The sequence below is a fragment of the Monomorium pharaonis genome, chromosome 5 (genome assembly GCF_013373865.1).
Source record: "Monomorium pharaonis isolate MP-MQ-018 chromosome 5, ASM1337386v2, whole genome shotgun sequence".
In the NCBI taxonomy this organism is placed as follows: Eukaryota; Metazoa; Arthropoda; class Insecta; order Hymenoptera; family Formicidae; genus Monomorium; species Monomorium pharaonis.
The window spans coordinates 28887548-28907878 of NC_050471.1; the positions used below are offsets into that span (position 1 = coordinate 28887548).

General features: G+C 32.9%; 1 protein-coding gene across 2 annotated transcripts in view; it reads right to left on the minus strand.

Annotated features, from left to right (window-relative positions):
* Positions 1 to 20331, minus strand: part of LOC105837933 (sodium/calcium exchanger 2) — a 68413-nt gene that overhangs the window by 24587 nt on the left and 23495 nt on the right. For both annotated transcript variants that reach the window (XM_012683132.3, XM_012683131.3), the window contains exon 3: positions 18818 to 18909. In XM_012683132.3, coding sequence (XP_012538586.1) covers positions 18818 to 18909 — 92 coding nt within the window. The remainder of the gene's footprint in view (positions 1 to 18817; positions 18910 to 20331) is intronic.

The following is a 20331-nucleotide window of genomic DNA, read 5'->3' on the forward strand; positions in this document are numbered from 1 at the left end:
TAAAAATATCTTAATATACAAACAACAAATAAGATATGCAAGATTAAAAATATTAGATTAAAATATCACTAAACACGATGGTATCTCAACTGCACAAGCAGCGAGGCGAATCGATATTTATGTATGCGAGCTGTCAAGTTGAAAGTACTTTAGATTAGCGTATCTCAGTAACGCCAATTGAGTTCCAAATAGGTTTAATCGATAGTTGCGGTTTTCAATTATATAACAAACGTGCCTTCGATATTACTTTGTGTTCCATGAGTGGAGATGTTGCACTGCAAAACCCGATACGATAATAAATTTAAATTTATATTAGTACATTAATTCTAATCGACCGTAATATGTTAAACATATCAATGAATTGTAAATCGTCTAACGGTCTGCATCGAATCTTAGTGATGGATATAATTCTTTTATTAAATTTAATTTTCTTCTAAAATAAAGTTAAGAAAATTAAATTTAATAAAAGAATTATATCCATCACTAAGATCCGATGCAGACCGTTAGGCGATTTATAACTCATTAATATGTTTAAATTCATTACGCTTATTGTTATAACAATTATCGTGGACAAAATGTTTCTGTTTAATTTCTAATATAAAATTAAACCAGCAGTAATTAAAGTTAATATTGATATTACAACATATGTAACATAAAGAGAGGGAAACAAAGAGAAAGAGAGAGAGAGAGCCGATAAGCAAAATAACCGTCGGAATAATGATTGTTAACGTGCGAGAGTATAAATGCGCAACAATTGTATCTTATCAATTATAAACGTTATTATTAATTATAAACGCGAACGTTTAAATGCCACCCTAATTGCTGTTGCAAAAGTAACATAATTATTCGAAATTGGGATAAATCTTCGCCGACTGTCTTTTTTTAATTTTCCGTACTGTACCTACTAGTTTGCATAATTAATTGATTAGGAAAAATAACAAGTCCCAGAGTCGTTTAGTGAAGTTGAAAAGGGTATAAGTTAATGTAGACACGCGAGCTTACTCAGGGCCATGACCGTGCGCGAGGGTCATGACATATCGAAATAAAAGTCATTTTAATCAAAGCTAGATTCCATCCTTTTCTACAGTGTCGCCGATCATTTTAATAAATATAATAAAAGACAAAAACTAACATTGTCTTTACTTTCATAAGACATGCGCATTGCCAATGAATAAAATTAAATGCGATAGCTGCCAATTCTTCTTCTCTTTACACACCCACAAGTTTCTTGCACTTTTAATCTCTTTATAATTTTTTCCTTTATTTACTCAATATATATTTCACGGGTGTACACTGAGAAAAGTTGTTGATTTAATTAAATTTTTCAACTTGATTAAGCTTATTTAATTCAAATATTTATGAACTTCAGTCAAAATATATGAAGATTTGATTTATAATTCAAATGTTTTATGTATTTAAGTTAATGAATAATACTTGAACTAAAGGAATTTAATTGAGTTGAAAAATTTAGTCAAATTAACAACATTTTTTTCCTCAGTGTATGTTTTTAAAATAACTAAAATAATAAAAATACTGCTATTTTTGCGAACTTTTTAATTTTATTATGAAGAAAAATTTTTTAATTAAAAATGCCACGTATCACCGTAACAAGATCCGAAGTGAAACTCGGAGAAATTGTACACCGCGATTTTTGCCGGAGTAGTCGGGCACGTATATAGGTTGATGTAGCAGCTGAAATTACTCTTGGTACTGCAAGAGCAAAATAGATCGATCTGGAGATGGATGGGGTTAGGAACGGGGGGTGCCTAATGCGCGAGAGTGGACTTATTACGGATCACCCGAACCGGCTGCTGTAACTGAGGGATGGTCCAGGATACAAGTTAAAAGAATTCTCAGAAAAGAAGTTAATAGACGACGCATTACTTCTGTCAATCTATCAATGACGAGCTGTCAACAGAATTAATAAAAGATCTACACTGAGAGAAAGAAAGTCGGATTCAGAAGCAAATGTTGCTGCGGTGTTTTCTTTAATATTTCGTTGATTACTTAAAAAATTGTGATTTTTTTTTTATGACGGAATGTATATTTTTTTCGTAAATACATTTTTCTTATCAATCGGTTTATTTGCCAACGATAGTCAATTTATGGTTACACCGCGGATAAATTTTTAGGTATCTCTTCTTTTCGGGTTAAAAAATCGCACTTTTGCGCGATCGGTTTTAAAATGATCGTAATTATTCCCTCGCTAATGTAATTTTTTAACGCGTACGTATACCCAGTTGAAAAGTTGCAGGACGCCGCGCTCCGGAAATTCCCGAGTAAAACCATGAGAACTTTCTCAATTATTAAAGGTCGTATAAATATATCCATGATATTTTAGAACTATGATATCTTCGAGCGCACTTTCTCTGCGGCATAAAGTTACCTAGCAACTCGTTACAACGTTTAAAACTATTTCCGGGAGGACAAATTAGGATCGTTTAAATTATGTGTATAATTTTAATTAATTACTCCCCGTTGCTCCTTCCATTCCCGAGTTACCCTTAATTGTACCTTGTACTTTAGAATATTTTCTATAATTACATTGTGCGTAATTAAATATACAGAGTAAAGTTTTTAATTACTGAAAGAACTGTTTTGTACTCAATTTGGAGTGGAAAGCGTAGTATTTGTTTTAGCTTTACCTGATTGCCTCCTCCCGTTTTCTGTCACTATTATTCCCGTTTTATTTCCGTTGTTGCATCTAGTTTAATTAAATCTTTTTTTAGACACGCATTGTTGCATAAATGCGCTACTTATTCGCCAATACTTTGTCGACCTGTTCGCCTTCAAAAGTTCGCTCGGCTTTGGCCCGGGAATCCATTTTTAGAAGCAACGTATGGCGCCTTTGCGCGGCCAACGTAACTTACGCCGCGGTAAGGTTACTTTTAAGTAGTAAATTAGACGCGTGTTATTTCGAGGCCGATCACGAGTGATTAAATCGAACAACTTATTAAAACAAGTAGGTAAGCTTGGCCGTTCCTTTGTTACTTTGTTACTATCACTGCGTTACTGCCAGGACTCTTCAAAAATGAATAACATTTTCCAACCCGCGCGAAAACAGCAATGGAAACGATATAATTGTTTTCTAAAGTGTTAAAAAAAAAATAAAAGAATTTTTTTCTCCAAAAAATTTGCAAGTTACCCAAACAGAAGCTATTCCTTGTTAGAGTAACAGCCGCGGGTTGATATAAACGGATTAAAAAAAAAGGACACGAACATAAACGTAAGAACCGAAACTTTTGTGACCTGAGGAGATTGATTAATTTCTTAATTAAAAGCAAACAGTCAGGCTAATTAGTTGCCACGTGAAAACGTAATATAAAGTCACTGCAATTTTATACTCTCTTGTTTCTGCTTCTTTCAAATGGACAAAAATGCAATTACATAACAAAATGTAATTTTTATTAATTAATCCGAAAAGAGAATGAACGAACAGTTGAAAAAGAAATGAAAATAATCAATACTGATAAAATAATTCGGTGCCATTCTGCACGCTGTCGTTCTACATTATATGTACGCTCTCTTCCCCGGTTACACGGATTTGTATTAATTAAATAAAATAATTCTCTCTATAAAATTTTAGAAATAATGAATTTTTTGTGATATTAAAACTGCAGCTGTATTAGACTTAAAAATTTTTTTTTTATGTTTTTTCTCATACAAACTGAGTAAGATTAATCATAAAGATGATATGCATAATTTTAATTATTTATTTTATTCTTATTATTTTTTATTGTAAATACACATAAGCATTGAAAAAAGTGTCTGACATTTGCGACTAAAATTGCGTAATAAAATTATAATTAGAAACTCTATTTCTATATTATTGCTAGACTATTAGTAACAATAACCTTATATATAACAACAATAAAAAAATTTTATTACAAATATACTATAACAAATATAAATGAAAACTGTATATAATACCATCTTTTTCTCTCCAAAAATAAATAATTATATAATTATATTTAATAATATAATTAAATATAACTACAAAAAATACAATTGGCATTGGTAATAAATAGATTATAATTAATTAAGATAATAATAACTATTTTTATGTTGTTAATAGATAAGCTAAAAAAATGAGACAAAGATTTATTTTTATTTATTCCGCATTTTCAAAGATGGTAGATTTGAAACTAAATCTTGATGGAAGTTATATTTTCATTCGACGCGTAAAGATGATCAGTCTCCCGCGCTTATCCAAGTTCGTTAGCAGGAATAACATGGTCGAGGATGAGAGAATATTTCATTATGGCACAGGCTATTTTCGTCACTTATCAACCACAAGTCTGCCGCAAGTCGGAACAAAAAACTGACTATTCTTCACACGTAAATTTACCCGGTTTTTCAGCGCTCGTGTTTACATGACTTTATTATTTATCTTTAATATCACATTATAAATTAAAATTATAAGCAAGTCAAACGTGTGAGTAATTATTATCTTATCATTGTCTTAAAAACATCATTTTTATGGCTCGAAAAATTTTAATTATATAAATATATATATATTTATTATCTCGCAATTTTTGCTGCTAAATTAATTTTTTATTAAATTTTCACATAATAAACTGTATATTTTTTAACTTTAAAACAATTATTTATCAGTAATACATTGCTCGAGTGATATTTGTCTCAACCCATACTTGTTACTTTCGACGTGTTTTTTATGATATTAATTGTTCCAACCGTGCATTAAATAGCTTTATATTGGTTGTCTGACATGCCCGTACATAAAATGTACAAATCATGAATAGATGCATCAGAAATTTATAAATAAAAATGCAAGATAATAAAAATTGCAAATAAAATGTATAAACATTTTCATAAAAATCATAAATAAAGATTACGAAATTTTATCTTATAAATCATAAATGCCAAAATAGCAGGTTTATCGTAAAATATATGAGTGAAATTTAACAAATTTAATAAAAACAAAAATCATAAAATATAAAAAATTATTACCGTTATAAAATTTTATGACAAAAAATACGAATAAAAATTATAAAGCTTTATTTTCATAGACTAAATATTTTCACGTGATGATTAATTGATTGCATAATTCATACATATAACATATAATTAGATAAACATGATAAATTAATATGTTATTTAATAAGAGTATCAACTTGTAATTCATATAAATAAATAAATGCACATTACTCATTTATCTTATAACTTAATGATTAATAATTAATTATTATATTCTCATTATTTATCAATCACTTAAATGATAAATTATAACTGTGTGTGCGTTTAAATTTACAAGGCCTCTCCGTGATAAGCAATTTATCATTTTTTTCCTTATTATGCGAGCGATTAAATCCACAGTTAATTATATGAATTAGAAAACTACTTATCTTCCCCACCTCCTCTGTTCTAAATGCATATATTACAGGGAAATGCATACATTATCGCCAAATATATACGTAACGTAGTACCCACAGTAATTTATTTAGCCGTAGAAAATAGCGATGAAACAGAATCGCGTGCACGTGCGGACGTAAAACTGTGTAATCGGCACGTTATCTTTTACGTTCATTCACGGCGCGTTATCATCGAGGCTGGGTATGATTAATCACAATGGACGAACATCGTCGTCTTATCGATGATTTAAACCGTCATGAATAAATACAAGAATCCCTCAAAACTAGACGTTATCTTTTCACGTAAATTATGTTATTTGCTATTATATTTGCTATCAGATGTGTTTACAGATAAATTTGTTATGGTTTTAAATAGATATCCTTCAATTAATAATAATATATTGATTTTCATCTACACCTCCTTTTTACTTTACTTTTATATTTGTACTTTTTGTGTATTTTTATACGCTTCTCCCGTGCTCCCGTTTAAATAATCTTCTTATCTTTATATTAAATATTAACATCAGATTTTCTAAAGACTTGGGCTTTTCAGATTATCAACTATTACAACATTTTGATGATAGATGTAAAACCGTGAAATCCACGCTCGCAGAATTTCGAGGCATTTCATGATACCAAGGTGATCGTTCGTATGTATGCATGTATGTATGTATGTACATACGATACGACAATCTGATACGCGGCCATTAAATAAACATTAACGTTCCCCTAACGCGCGTAAATGCGCGTTTTATAAGCAATACCCCATTCCCGATTGCGTCTCGATGGCACTCGCAAACACATCTTATGATATAACTACAAAATAAAAGAAATTTTAGAAAAAATTCATAACGACACCTATACAAGTTTTACAGGTGTAGAATTAATGTTCGCAGCTTATTAAACACAGTTCGATAAATTGATTTCTAATTATTGCGATAAAAGTTTCAATAACACGAAGAATCTCGATAAAAAATTTTTTGCTTGTAAAAAGATATATAATTATATACAAAATATGCCCGGGAAAAAATATTTTGTATAAAAACATATATAAATATATAAAAAATGTCTATATATATGTTTCTATTAGTTTCCTTTTTTTATAAAATTTCTGTTTAATATAAAAAATTAATAGTCATACTGAAAAGATAGAAACTAAATTAAAAAATAATTTTGCATTGCTTTTTTTAAAAAAGCTAAGTGTGAAAAATTGTCCATATATATTCCGGAATATACATAATTATATATGGACAATTTTTCATACTTAGCTTTTAAAAAAAAAGCAATAAAAAATTATTTTTTAATTTAGTTTCTATCTTTTCAGTATGAACATATATACTTATATGTGTTTTTATATGAAACATTTTTTTCCCGGGTGTCCATTTGTGTTTATACTAATTCCTTTTTTTAAATAAAATTCTTTGGTATAATTTGTTTGGTATAAAAAATAATAGTTATACTGAAAAGACAAAAACTAATTAGAAAGATAATTTTTGCATTGTTTCTTTTACAAGAAGTTAAATATAAAGAAATGAGAAAAAAATGGTATAATCCTATATATTTATGATTTAAAGAATATATATGATTATTTAATTTTTTAATTTTTTAATATTTTTTTATATCAAACAAAAATTTTAAAATCTAAAAAGAAGCTAACATATACGTAAACATATATGTAGGCATGTTTTTGTATGAAATATCTTTTAGCGAGATTCCAAATTCTTAATAATTGAGGCGCTGCTCTTTCACGAATTTATAGCTGATGATGGTGCGATTCTTCCCTCTGACAATGAGCGTATTGTACAATCGTTTCGCGGAAAGTAAACTTTTATATATCTCAAGCGACAAATACCAGCACGCACGACTTTCAGTCAGCTGCAGCAAAACGCCTCCTTTGCATTCATAATTTAACGGTCGCCTTGAATTATCGCCACGTTTACGGAAAACATATCAAGACGGGCGTCTCGAAGTTGCGAAATAACCTCGATAAAAACGCAATATCCCATTTGCATTCCTCAATCACGCGTCAGAGCGTGCGATGTAAGCGTTACATGCGGATACATATTTTTGCACAGCCGTACGTGGCGTAGATTACGCCGCGAGTAATTAAAAACGGAAAATATTGCTGTTATAAACAAGTTTTTCAATTCGAACGATCTGCATGGAAGGAAGGAGGACGGAGTCACCTGGGCTTAATACGGGGAGTATCCTCCGATCGTAAAACGCAGCTCACAGTTACACAATGGACGGAGTTCAGAAAATAAATGAAATTGCAACACCGACCGAACGAGACGTAGCTCTCCGGCCGTATATTATTGGAAATGTAATAATGGCTTGTCCGTAAGTTCGATGCTTCTCTGGTCTTATTAAGAAGAACACAATGTACCATGTAGTACATATGTGGTGCTATAGTGATATAATTAAAAAAGGATAGTGAAAGATTTTTTTATAATAAAAATATTTTTTGGTATTAATAATTAATATGTTTCCTATGTGCTTAAAATTAATTGTGTTAATAATTATGTCATAAATAATTAAACATGTATCTATTCTTAATAATATATTTATCAGTTATATTTCTATCAACAGCATTATTATTTTTAATAATATTATTTTTTGTCGTTATTATTCTCTCTTCTTTTCTTTTCGTATTTGTTTATAATTGTTACTTTTTTAAGCTATTCGTGAAATAGAAAAAAGGATTTATCTTTGCTTTGAATGTTTCTAAATATGTTTGAATAATTCTAAAAAAGTTAACTAACAAAAATTGACCCAACCCTATCTACGATTTGTTGGTTAATATAAATCCTAATAACAATTATAAAAAGTGCCAGATTGACCAAGCCTTGTACCGACCGTTTCACATACGTCTTTTTGTTCCGAATGCACAACTAGTTACACAATTCTGGACGTCGTCTAGCCTAGTGATTGACGTCAGACTGTATTTAAAGTTCTATATAGTCGGCATAGAGCTACATCAGTCACGCGATATTCGTCGTGGATTTTCCTGACTCATACGGGCAGCAGGGGATCCCATTACAATGTCTAAGTTTCCACTCGCTCTTCTTCTGCTCCCGTTCAACTTCGTTTATTTATTTTCCGTCATTACTCAACATTACTAAACGGAATTTCTAATTTCTGGCCTGATACGTTATGAATAATTTTACCCGTCCGTCGTGAAATATGAAAGGATACGTGCCATGCGTCTAATTGATAATAAAAATTATAATTTGTAATGCGTCTCAGTTTGCAGCAATTTGTTACAGCTCGTTTTGCAATTTTTTTATAATTCACTGTATATACATTTTTTATTTTTATAATAAATTTACGTGAGCCAAAGTGTCGGTTTTCGTACGATTTACATTTTCCTTTTTTTTTTTTATACAAACATATATTTTTCAAAATATTTATATTACCCAAATTTTTCTTATGGAACGTAAACCCATTAAAATTTAATGGGAGGTAAAGCTTGAAAATGCCGAGCGGTATCTCCGCCGTACAAGCGTTTTTAAGTGCGCGCGATAAATTAAAAGAAACCGGGAAAAGCTCAGCTGTTCGTAAAAGAGAAGTCGCCGAAAGAGCGGGCGACTAACGACGGGTATAAAAACCTATTCCTCCGCCACTCTGCGGTTCAAAGTCCTCGTTTCAGCTCGTATTAAATTGCACGTGAATACGGTATTAGGTCGGGAGCGGCGCGCGCTCCTTCACTCCGTCGGAAATTCCATCCGTATCATCTCGGTATGCGCACACCGAGAGCTGAATGGCGCACACAGATTTCATTAATCCGAAACTGAGTTTTGTCAATGTCACGCTGTGCAGTTACTGTTTCGCAAACAGGCAGTTTAGTCCTTTTTATCCGGCGAAGGCTGAAAACATCCCTTCCCTCGAAGTTTTTCCCTCAACGTTCGTTATTATTATCGAATAGACTTTTAATTTACAGTTAATTAATTTCATTTTGAGCTAATCGTAATTATCGAATAATTTTATAACAAAGCACAGCGTGTGTGTGTGTGTGTTTTTTTTTTTAAGCAATTTTTTAATCTGTTATTTACCCTCTGTGCTTTTCTCTTCTTCGACCCAATGCGCGATGTCATCGCATTTTTTTAAGTAACACTCTAAATAACAAGTACGAAACGCGTACTGCCAATAACGCGCGCGGTAATTTATTATCGTGAGGAATAAAATAAAAGCTTAACCTTGTAAGTTCTCTATTAAAAATGTCGATATAGCCACCTCCATGAAATTAATTGCTCTCCGCGCGTACGAGCGCACGGTTTACCGTTTTGGATTAATTAAATAACAACCATTTCATAACTCCGGAGTCCGGAATCGATGAGCGATACGCACATTTGCCGGACGTGGTCGTAAATTTTCCCAATCAGAAATTATCAAGATTATTAACAAAGTCGCGTGCAAAGTGTAGAAGTACGTCGGCGCGGTCTCCCCTCCTTTATTTTCCACGGATAAATATTTACGATGTGACGGATGCCCCGTATATTCTCCGCCGGCTGGCAGAAACGAGCTGCACGAAAGGTTTTCACTTCTCCCGCGGCTGCCCTTTTTCATTACGACAGAACTCCGTCCGTCGAGACACGGCCTGACGACGACGGGGTACGGGCGCTCTCCCCCCCTCCCCCCCGGTGGCTGCTGCGCGCGCGTTTCACCCGGCGACGATGTGGGACGCAGACACGGAGCCGGTGGTTGGTGAACTTCGTCAGTCTGGGTTTATAATTGGTGTCAGACGTTGTATTTACCGTCTTATACTCGCGGGGATTACTCGCGCCGGCGACGACGACGCTACGGGATAATTTTAAATTTTCGAACGCGCTGCAGCTTACTGCGCCGGTGCGCGCGGCGCGCGGTGGGCGCGTGCACGTGCCAAGCGCATTTGCATTATTTCACGGTTTGCGGCACGGAAATTTCAGAAACGCCCTGTAAACCAGGGTTACAATATAGTACACGGCATCCGCCGTGTAATATTGTATTCGCCCGCTAGGTTAACGTGCAGCATTTGTGCCCGATATTAATATTAATATTGGCGTGTGTTTACGCAAATATTAATAATACTGCTGAATTTCCCTTTTGTTCCCCAGTTGACAAAAGGCGTATAACGCGGTTTTGTATTAATAGCGGCGTGTTTATTAACATTTGGAATATTTTAAAATATTAGATAAGATCTCAAAATTCAAAATCAAATCGAATTACATAATTCTGTCGAGTGAATTTAATTTGAAAGTTCTTGAATTACATTATAAAACTCTACTTTGAGTTTTACATTGAAACGTAAATTTGAAAATTGTATTTTAATCATAGGGACGGGACGTATTAAATTATTTAAAAAATGTTTAAACTCTAACTTGTTCGCCCGGGAAAAAATGTTTCATATAAAAACATGTATAAATATATACAAAATATGTTTATAATAGTTTCCTTTCTTTTGTAAAATTTCTGTTTGATACAAAAAAATAATAGTCATACTGAAAAGTCAGAAACTAATTTAAAAAATAATTTTCGCATTGTTTCTTTAAAAAAAAAACAAAGTGTAAAAAATTGTCCACATATACATTCCGAAATATATATGTACAATTTTTCACACTTAGCTTTTTTAAAAAAAGCAATGCAAAAATTATTTTTTTAATTAGTTTCTTTTCACAATAACTATTATTTTTTTTATATCAAACAGAAATTTCACAAAAGAAAGGAAACTAGTGTAAACATATATAGACATATTTTATATATATTTATATATGTTTTTATATGAAACATTTTTTCCCCGGGCGTGCAGGTGTGTATTTATAAAATATTTAAAGATTGGTGTTAATATTAAGTCTCGAAATTAAAATTGTTATATATATCGAGTGAAAACTATTTTTATATCAAATAGATAAATTTTGTAATTAGATCGCAGAATTGTGACAGACACGTGCTCTAGCCGTCTGATCACGATCCTTGAACCGGTGCGCAGAAATAAGTGCAAACGTGTAGGCACGTGCCTAATAATAGTACAAGCTAAGTACGCGATGGTAATGCAGATCATCCGGTAATATTTTTGCGACTTTCCCGCTTCATTTATTGATTCTGTCATGTAATATCTACCAGCTTATCAAATGGTTTATTTTAGTAACAACTAAGTGAGTTTAAACAGAAATATTTGACGCGAAACTTCGTGCGCGAGTAGTTGAACAAGACAAAACATAGAAACATTTATTTATAACAAAAAATTAAAAATTAAAGCAGATTCCCTTAAATTATTATATTATTTATTATGTTTTTATTGAAATACTATTATAATTTATAGTTGTTTTATATTTTTTATATTAGTGTATGAATTAAATCTAAAGCATGCAGGTTTCAAAAAAAAAAAATAAAAAATAAAAAGAGCGAAAGTTTCTAAAGAGAAAAGAAATTTGAAATTTAGTTGAATAATTTTACTTGTTTAGAAAGATTGTCCAGGCAGTTTCAGAAACATCACAAAGTTTGAAGGGACTTTGTCTGTGAAACTCGATACTTTTACATTATTATGCGTTTCATTAAATATGGCTTGCTCTCGACGCAGCTAATAAAAGAGCGTTGGAATGAATTCTTTGTTTAGACAGCCTTCGAAAAACGGGACTTCGAAAAACAAACTTTCTCCAAATTTTGCCGCGTTCCTAAAAGTTTTTCGGATGATCTTTCGTCGCGAGCGGTAAACAGAATGTCACGAACGCGGAGACGAAGAAACCAGAAATTATTCGCATTCGTATTTAGCGGGATTTCATAATCTGGGACGCAAAACTATTAACGTCCTATTCAAGATTCATCTCGAGCACCCTCCATCCCCGATCACTTCTAGAAAATCGACTTTCCCTTCATTGAACTCTTGAATTATTAGTTCAATAATTAGCTCGCTCGTGAAAGGAAGAAAAGAGGAAAAAGGGGAGAATGAAGGATTCTCGGAGGATTTAACGAAATGCATTTGTTCCTTCTGATCCGGCCAGACATGAATAGCTTTGAAACGCAAACGTTATGAAAGCACAAAGCCACGGATATTACAAAAGTGACAGTTTTTTCAACTTAAAGATGCGGATCCCATTTGAGGCAAATATTACAAAAAAAATACAGTTTATTTTTTTGCGGTTTGCAGGGGCAATCGAATTAATACGATTTTAAATTCGATACTTTAAGTACCCTCGATGCACTCGATAATAACGGCTGTTTTACCGCTGGGAGGGATAATCGATATCAATGTCGAGATAATACTGAAGAATGGAAGAGTTGTGGCACTTTGCTACTACTCAAGTATCGCGAACATCTCTAGATATGCATCGATCCGGGAGACACCGACACGATTTTGGCAAGCTTCGCTGATATTTATAGATAGTTACGCGAAAATTTAGTATCCCCGAGCGAGAGAAGCATGTAGACTGAACGCTCATTTAAAGGGATGTGATATTGCTTTAAAGATGCGTTTGTTTAACACGCACTTTATAGCGAATTTATAACATTAAAACTGATAAAATCATATTTTTCCTTTTTTTTTAATTGCTGCAATTAAATAGAATATTTAAAAGAGAAGTTTAACACTCAGTAGGCAAATAATATTTATTCAATAAATAACGTTTAATCGTTATTATATAAAAAAATATCCTGTCAAAAATAGAAAAGACGTTCGGTTTTAGTAATATAATTAATTTGTTTATATTTTTACTATAAAACTGTATCTTTTTGCGTGTACAAGTCTCTTTTCTCATTACTCTTCATATAAAATTATTAAAGTAAGATAATTAAAAATTTTTTTTAATACTTCATATTTTATATTATTATATTATATATATATATATTATATAAAATAATAAAATTTATTTTAAAAAAGTAAATTGAATGTATAACAAAAGAGAACTTTGCCTTCGTGACATAAATTACAACATCTACAACTGTTAAATTTCGTATAAAGAAATGCATAATGTAAAAAATTGTTTTCTTGGTTTCTCTTACACGCTATTTATTCAACAACTGCAGTATACTTTTGTTAATTGGATTAATAGCCGTTGTTAGGACAACTTGAACAAAGCTTGACGCGAGATTCCTTAAAAGAGGAATTCGGTTTGCCTGCAAAACGATTGCACGAATAGCGCCTACAATTTGTCTATCGCAATTGCATACGAGCTCAATTGTCGGCGCTCTCAATTGTCCACCGAGCGATAGCCTACAAGCACTGGACAAAGGTAGGTGGAGGTGGACAAAAGTCGATCGATTAATCAATGTCACGTACTTCTTTGTCAGGGAATTGATTAGTTTCCCGATGTTTTTGAATTTTCGATTAACTCCTATGTCGATAATCCTTTGTTCATAAGAAAATTACGTTTCTTAAGATTAGAAAAATCTGCGAATTAACTTAAAATAAACTTCCGTGTACGTGCATACAGAGAAATGTGTACTTGAATCAAACAAGTATAACTTAATTATTTTTAATAATTCAGAAGTTTACATATCCGCAAATCTATCGTAAATTCGTCATAACTCAAAATATATTCTCACTCGTAGTAATTTAATACCCCACTTAAGAATAAATAAAAATAAAAATTCATGAGAGTTTAATGCCTCAGTTAAAATAAAATTGAAATAAAAATTCGATTTATTACTTTGACTTTTGTAAATTTAACTTTATAATATTCTTCGAGAAGAAGTATAGATTCCTTCCTCGGGTATATAAATAATTTTTTCCAAAATTTGTGATAAGTATATTTTGAGACTATTAAAGAAAATATTCTTTATTAAAAATAACCGTTGCTTATTATTTTCAAAAAAGGTAAATTGAGTAATCGCTTTTCTTGGTAGTGGAATAAACAATTTTCTGTGCGCGCTCGGTTGCTTTCAGCGCACAGGTAGTCAAGTTTATAGACATGTTATACCAGAAGTTGTTCAAGTGCAGCCTAGATCTTATGCATAGAAAGCGGGTGGACCTGACATCCCGACCCGCCGGAAAAGTTGAAAATCCCTGTGGAACCGTACAATCATAGACCTCGTTTCGCATTTAAGACAACGGGCGACCGGGCACTGTGCAAACCCTCTCTCTCTCTCTCTCCCTCTCTGGGGGGTGAACCCTCACTTTGCATGGAAAATTGCAAAGCTATCTGGACCTGTATAATTGATTAAGCATACCATTTACATACGATTCCGGATAGATTTGCAACTACGCCCGCGAAACCGGAGTCGAAACACCGTAATTTGCGGCACGAAATGTTTGAGGTAATTTACGCCAAAACACACAACTATCCGCGTGTAAATTATTAGCGGCATATATAAACCGTTAACGTGATTTTATTATTTTACGCGCGGCTGCGCACACGCTAAGCTGTGCGCGCGCCGCCAGCCCGCGCGGCATATTTGTCCGCATCCCAAATTATTACTTATACACAATAACGCTCGTAGTCTATCTCTCGGTATGCAATTAGGGGCTGTCTGCTATGCAATTGAGATTGCGGGCAGCGCGATTGTAGGCAAATGGCGCCATCGTTTTGTCAACAAACACACCGCATCCCATTAAGGTCTGAATATTTTCTTAATTTTCTTTCTTTTTTAATCAACGAAGAGATTTAAAACATTTCTGTAAAAGAAAACGCAGCACGTGAGAATATTTTATTTCACACCTTCGACTTATATTTTAGGGTAGTACACGGAAAAATGTTCCTTGAGAATGTCTCTATTTTCGAAATATTAAATATATTAAAATAATCATCGGCTAAATACACATACATAATTTGTGTTTACATGAAGAAATATTGTTTAGTTTCATAGAGAGAAAATATATTCTCATTCGTGAGTTAAGAGGGAAAAAATATTAGAACATAAATGTTGAAGCATTTTCAGCATCGTGGCTGCAGGCCTTTTCGTTAAGAACTTCCTGAGTTATGAGTCTTTAAAGTTTAAGTATCACCGGTATTAACGTTACTCAAGGTATCTCGATATTGGAGCCTCAACGAGATGGATAGCGGAAGTATACGTGGTCTATCTTATGCATTGCTTGCATGTGCACTTAGCGCGAGATATTACCGTATCGCTCGATATTTTCTCGATAACGAAAACTGAGGTAAAAAAAATCGCTACTGATCTTTATAATAATTAACGATTAATAATATGAAACTCATGGATAAACTTAAAAAAAGGTAGATTTGTATTTTTTATTTCATTATTTATGAATGCTTTCTGACGGAAATCTAAAAGATTGTAAAACTTCGGAAACGGAAATATAAATAAAAAATATTTTGGTAATAAATTTGTTTTTTGGTATCCGAAATTACTTTGAAGGAGCAAAATCAGTTCTTAAAAATTTTAGACAGAAAATTCGTCTTTTTTAATTGATTAGGAAATTTATCAAAACTCGTATTATTTAATACTGAAACAAGAATGATCAATTTTTCAGGATTGACGTTACCCCTTCAGAGTCCATTTGAGCAGCAAAGAAAGTAGTCGATTACATACCAAGACATTTTGTATGCATTGCGAAAGTTATATAACTTGTTAAATTCCGAGTTGGAAATCTTCTCTTGTCGCTAGCATGGGAATACGAATTTGGAAAATTTGAAGAGTGCGAATGTGAATTACAATTTCCCGTGACGCGTCCCTCTCAAAGAAGAGCTGTTTTCGAATTGTCCAAAGAAGCATGCAGTTAAGAGATCTCCATGGTTTCGGTGCTTCCTATTATATGCATATGCATGAGCGCATCATCGCATCGCTCGTTGCACGTGTTCCCGCGGTCTTGTAGTATGCAAATCGTAACTTGCACGTGGACGTGAGCGCGAAACAAACTCGGAACAGCGGCTTTTATTCAGCGGCGAGAAAAAGACGACAGGGCCGAAAGCTTTGTGTTTGCGCCATCTCTGTCGATATATCAAGTTAAAATTAAAAAGTCAATCGGGATATAACAAAAACGCTCATAAAAATAGCGGAACGTTTTGCATGGCGTTGTCAAAACTTTACGATAAAAAGGCTTTGCACACATTTCCGAGATTATTACATTGGATGTTTTATTCGATATAAAAAAATCTTGACGTCCAGCTATTTATTTATTTATTATTTACAGTTTGAATATCATTTATTTTATACTTCCCTCCCCCTTTCGTATTTAGTATCGAGATTTTTTTTCTAAAATATTGAGAAAAATATGTACATTGATGTTTCTATTACTTTTAAAGATGCAAATATTTTTTTATTTTTTCCTTTGGTATATTGAAAAAAAGGATTGCTACGAAATGTTGAGTAAATTAATAGCAATATTTTAAATACTTGACTAATACAACTAAAAATAATTTTATTTTTCTGAATATTCAGTAGCTATAACCAAATGCTATAACCAATTTAATGACATTTACAAAATATTTAGAAAACCAAAATGGATGACGACGTTAGGAACGGAGAAACACGTCGCACATTTATAAACAGAGGTGAAAAGCGTTAATTGAACATATATAATTCGATTTTAGTTCGTTTTTTAATCGTAAATAATCATGGAGGCCAGTGCAGAAGTGTTAATGCCATTAATATTGCAAAGATGGAGATATGCGTATAACCGTCCTCTTAACACTCTCAAATTATAAGCCTACAACCGGCAGTTGTCACTATCTTGACATTTTCATTAGTTCGCGCGAAACAAAGCGATCTATTTCAAGAACGTTCTATTCTACTAATTGTTATGAACGAAGCCTTGTGTTATATGGCAAAGCCATTAATAATTATGGGGAAGCACTACAGCGGACTGTCACCCGACTGTCTTAAGCCTGTGTGTTTCAAGTTTCATGTAAGAATATAACAAAAACTAAATGAATAAAGCTTGATTTTCTTGCCCAAATTAAGAAAATTATTATATCTGTGTCATTAAAAAAAAAAAAGAGAACATCTTTCTATTAAATGTGCATGAACGTCCAACGAAATAATTAAACACAAAACATTTACCAACAAACTTGTTTTATATGTTAAGAGACGTAAGAAGCAAAAAAAAATTTTAAGTATAAAAAAATAACATTGACAAAATTAAGACACTAGTGTTCGTAACGTTAAAAAAAATTTATAACATAATATTAATACACATAACATACATAATAACAGTTATTAAAAAAAAAAACATTTATTTCTGATTTAATTGTGAAATTCCTGAAAGTGATGACCGTAAAATAATAATTCCATATAAAGAATCCGTATCTGTATAAAAATGTGTAACGTACTACTGTGACAATTAATTAATTAATCAGCGCGGAACTAACTGATCAGCGCAGGGAAGAAATTTGGACAAGCGCAAAAGTGTCCGTTTATTCAAGACTTACGTTCAATTGACACGACAGATCCAGGCGGAGAGAACCGCAGCGCGTGATACATGCATGAAGAGACACGTGGAAATCAATTTTCATCAAGGGAACAAGTTGCCGGCGTTCTTATCGCGCGAAAACGGATAGCGCTTTAATTCACGTAATTCATCGCGATCAATCTTAATAGCGTCGCCAATCGTCACGCTCGTGCTTTCATCGATCCCGACGTTTAACTTCTCTTTTTTCCCTATCCTTATAAACGTTATACCGAATGTTCTAAAAGGATATTGAAAAGTTGCCTTCAACTATTAAAACTTCACCGAGGTACTTGTAGGCAAATAAGAATCCAAATCGCAGATATTTACGCGACGTAATTTTTTTTTTTTTTTCTTTTACTCTCTATCCCCGCAAATATTAATTGTTCTTCTGGCAGATGTCGAGTTATCGAGACGGTTTCAATATCGACATGTCCGCGCGCACAACAAAACGTTGAAACTTGCGTTTCTTTTATCGCTATCAAATATGATTGCCGTGAAATAGACGAGTTTTCGCACGGCGTTTCCGTTAGAAGCTCGAAGTTTTCCCATCACATTTATCCTCGTCAGGTGGCCTGAAAGGACCTCCGTCGAAGTTCAGTATCAGCAAAAATTGCATTGGATCGAATGAAAAGAACAACGTAAGCAAGTGACGGCGCTATCGAAATCCAAATGCCGAAAGTTCGAGTCGTGATCTTTTCCTCCTTACTTCGCTCAGGTATGTACATACGATATGCGTGAAATAAGGCATTTAAGTCCGGGTACCGGCTTTTCCTTGCGAACAAAAGCACGCAAAAAAGCTCCTCGGAAAAGAAACAGAGCCAACAAATAATTGTCCGATGTATTTCCCTCACATTATGAAATTTATTTAAAAAAAAACAAAAAAAACAATTGACAGATATCCGTAGTAGTATATTAAAAATATTTTGTCTGTACGTTCAGCAATTTTATTACTCTTGTCACGTTTATTTTGTGTACTGCAATTTTTTAAATTTTTCTCAGGAACTTTTTTGTTTCGTGCATATTGATTTAAATAATTAATTCTGTATGCAGAGAGAGACGGCGAAAGAAAGTATTGTCATAACAGTTTCGTAAAATACATGGGAAAATCGAAAAAGTTCAACCTCACCTCCTTGCAGCAATGGTTCGCCCAATTCGACGTAGAAAAGGGCGTCCTTCTCGTAGGAATCCTCCTCGATTATTTCCAGGGAGAGAATTTTTCTGAAACGATTACATAATAGTTTTAAAAAATTGTCAATGAGGAATAACACGTGAAATTTAATCTCGATATATATTTCTTTAGATTGTTACGTTACATCACTTAAATTAACAAAAGAATAGAGAATAAGGAACTTTGCTGTTAATCACGTGACTGCTCCTTATTTCTTTTTTGATAAATAAACAATTTATTAACAGTTCTGCCATTAATTAAAGTCATAAGAATCTTTAAAATTAAATTTGTAAGCAATTTCTATTTTTCTATGTTTCGTTAATTTAAGTGCCATATTATACACTGAAAAAAAATGTTATATTCAATATGTTATTGCGGGCTGCCAATTACAGATATACTCAATACAATAATATATGCTATTGCAGTATCAACATTGCACTTGCATTAATAGCAAATATTATTCTATTGAGTATTTTATGTAGTTGGCAGTCACATATATTATTGGCTATATTTTTTTTCTGTGTATAAATTCGTAAATAATTGTACAAGAATGAAAAACTGGTCCGAGTATCTTTGAATAAAGTGTCTTTTTTATAGACGAGTGTCCTTACACTTATTTTTAGATTTGCCCGTCAAAGTTTCTAGCACAGGAAATTAAACTTCGTTATATCAGATTCAATCCTCGTTATGCGTAATTATGTAATTCATTGGGGACGTTAAAAGGGAGATGTCGGTTAAAACGCGAACTGTCTCGAACTGCTGTGCGAACGACGCGACGGCCTGGACAACGCCGGCGGAAATCGATTTATTACTTTGGATAATTAAGTATCGGATAACTGTACAACTTGCGGCGCGCATTAGCGTCAAGAGGCATAATTGAAGACTTCTTCGTCTGGGATGCGCACTATTTTCCACATTGTTGCCAGTACACACAAGTCTCGGCGGGATATAATCATCAATTTTCATTGAGAGCGGAAACCGGAGCTTTTCGTATGCAAAATACTCCCGGTTGGATAGATCCGGCCAAAATTTGCAACCCGTGCAAAAGACAAACAACGTGGAATGTTAATAAATTTGTTATTACTCCAGTATATACGTTTATACCGCTCCTCCGATGTAACATTAATATTATTTGTTTTGCAATACAGAACCGAATCGCCCAATAAATCGATTTTATTATCTTCTTCGTTACGATGAATCATTAATCATGAATATTCCTTCTATCTCCGATATTATGTAAGCATAAGGATGGGAAGCGATAAATTAATCAATTTATTACAGCTATTTATTATTATTTCTATTGCAACTTTGTTGCTACGATTCCTGTTCACTTTCTGCGACAAATGTACAAAGGAACTGTAAAGAATCGCAGGCGTGTACCTCGTACATGTGTGAAATAACATGAAAATGTCAAATGCAGAGTGTGCCGTCAGACACACGCGCATAGATCGATATGTCGCATGTCTCTTTAT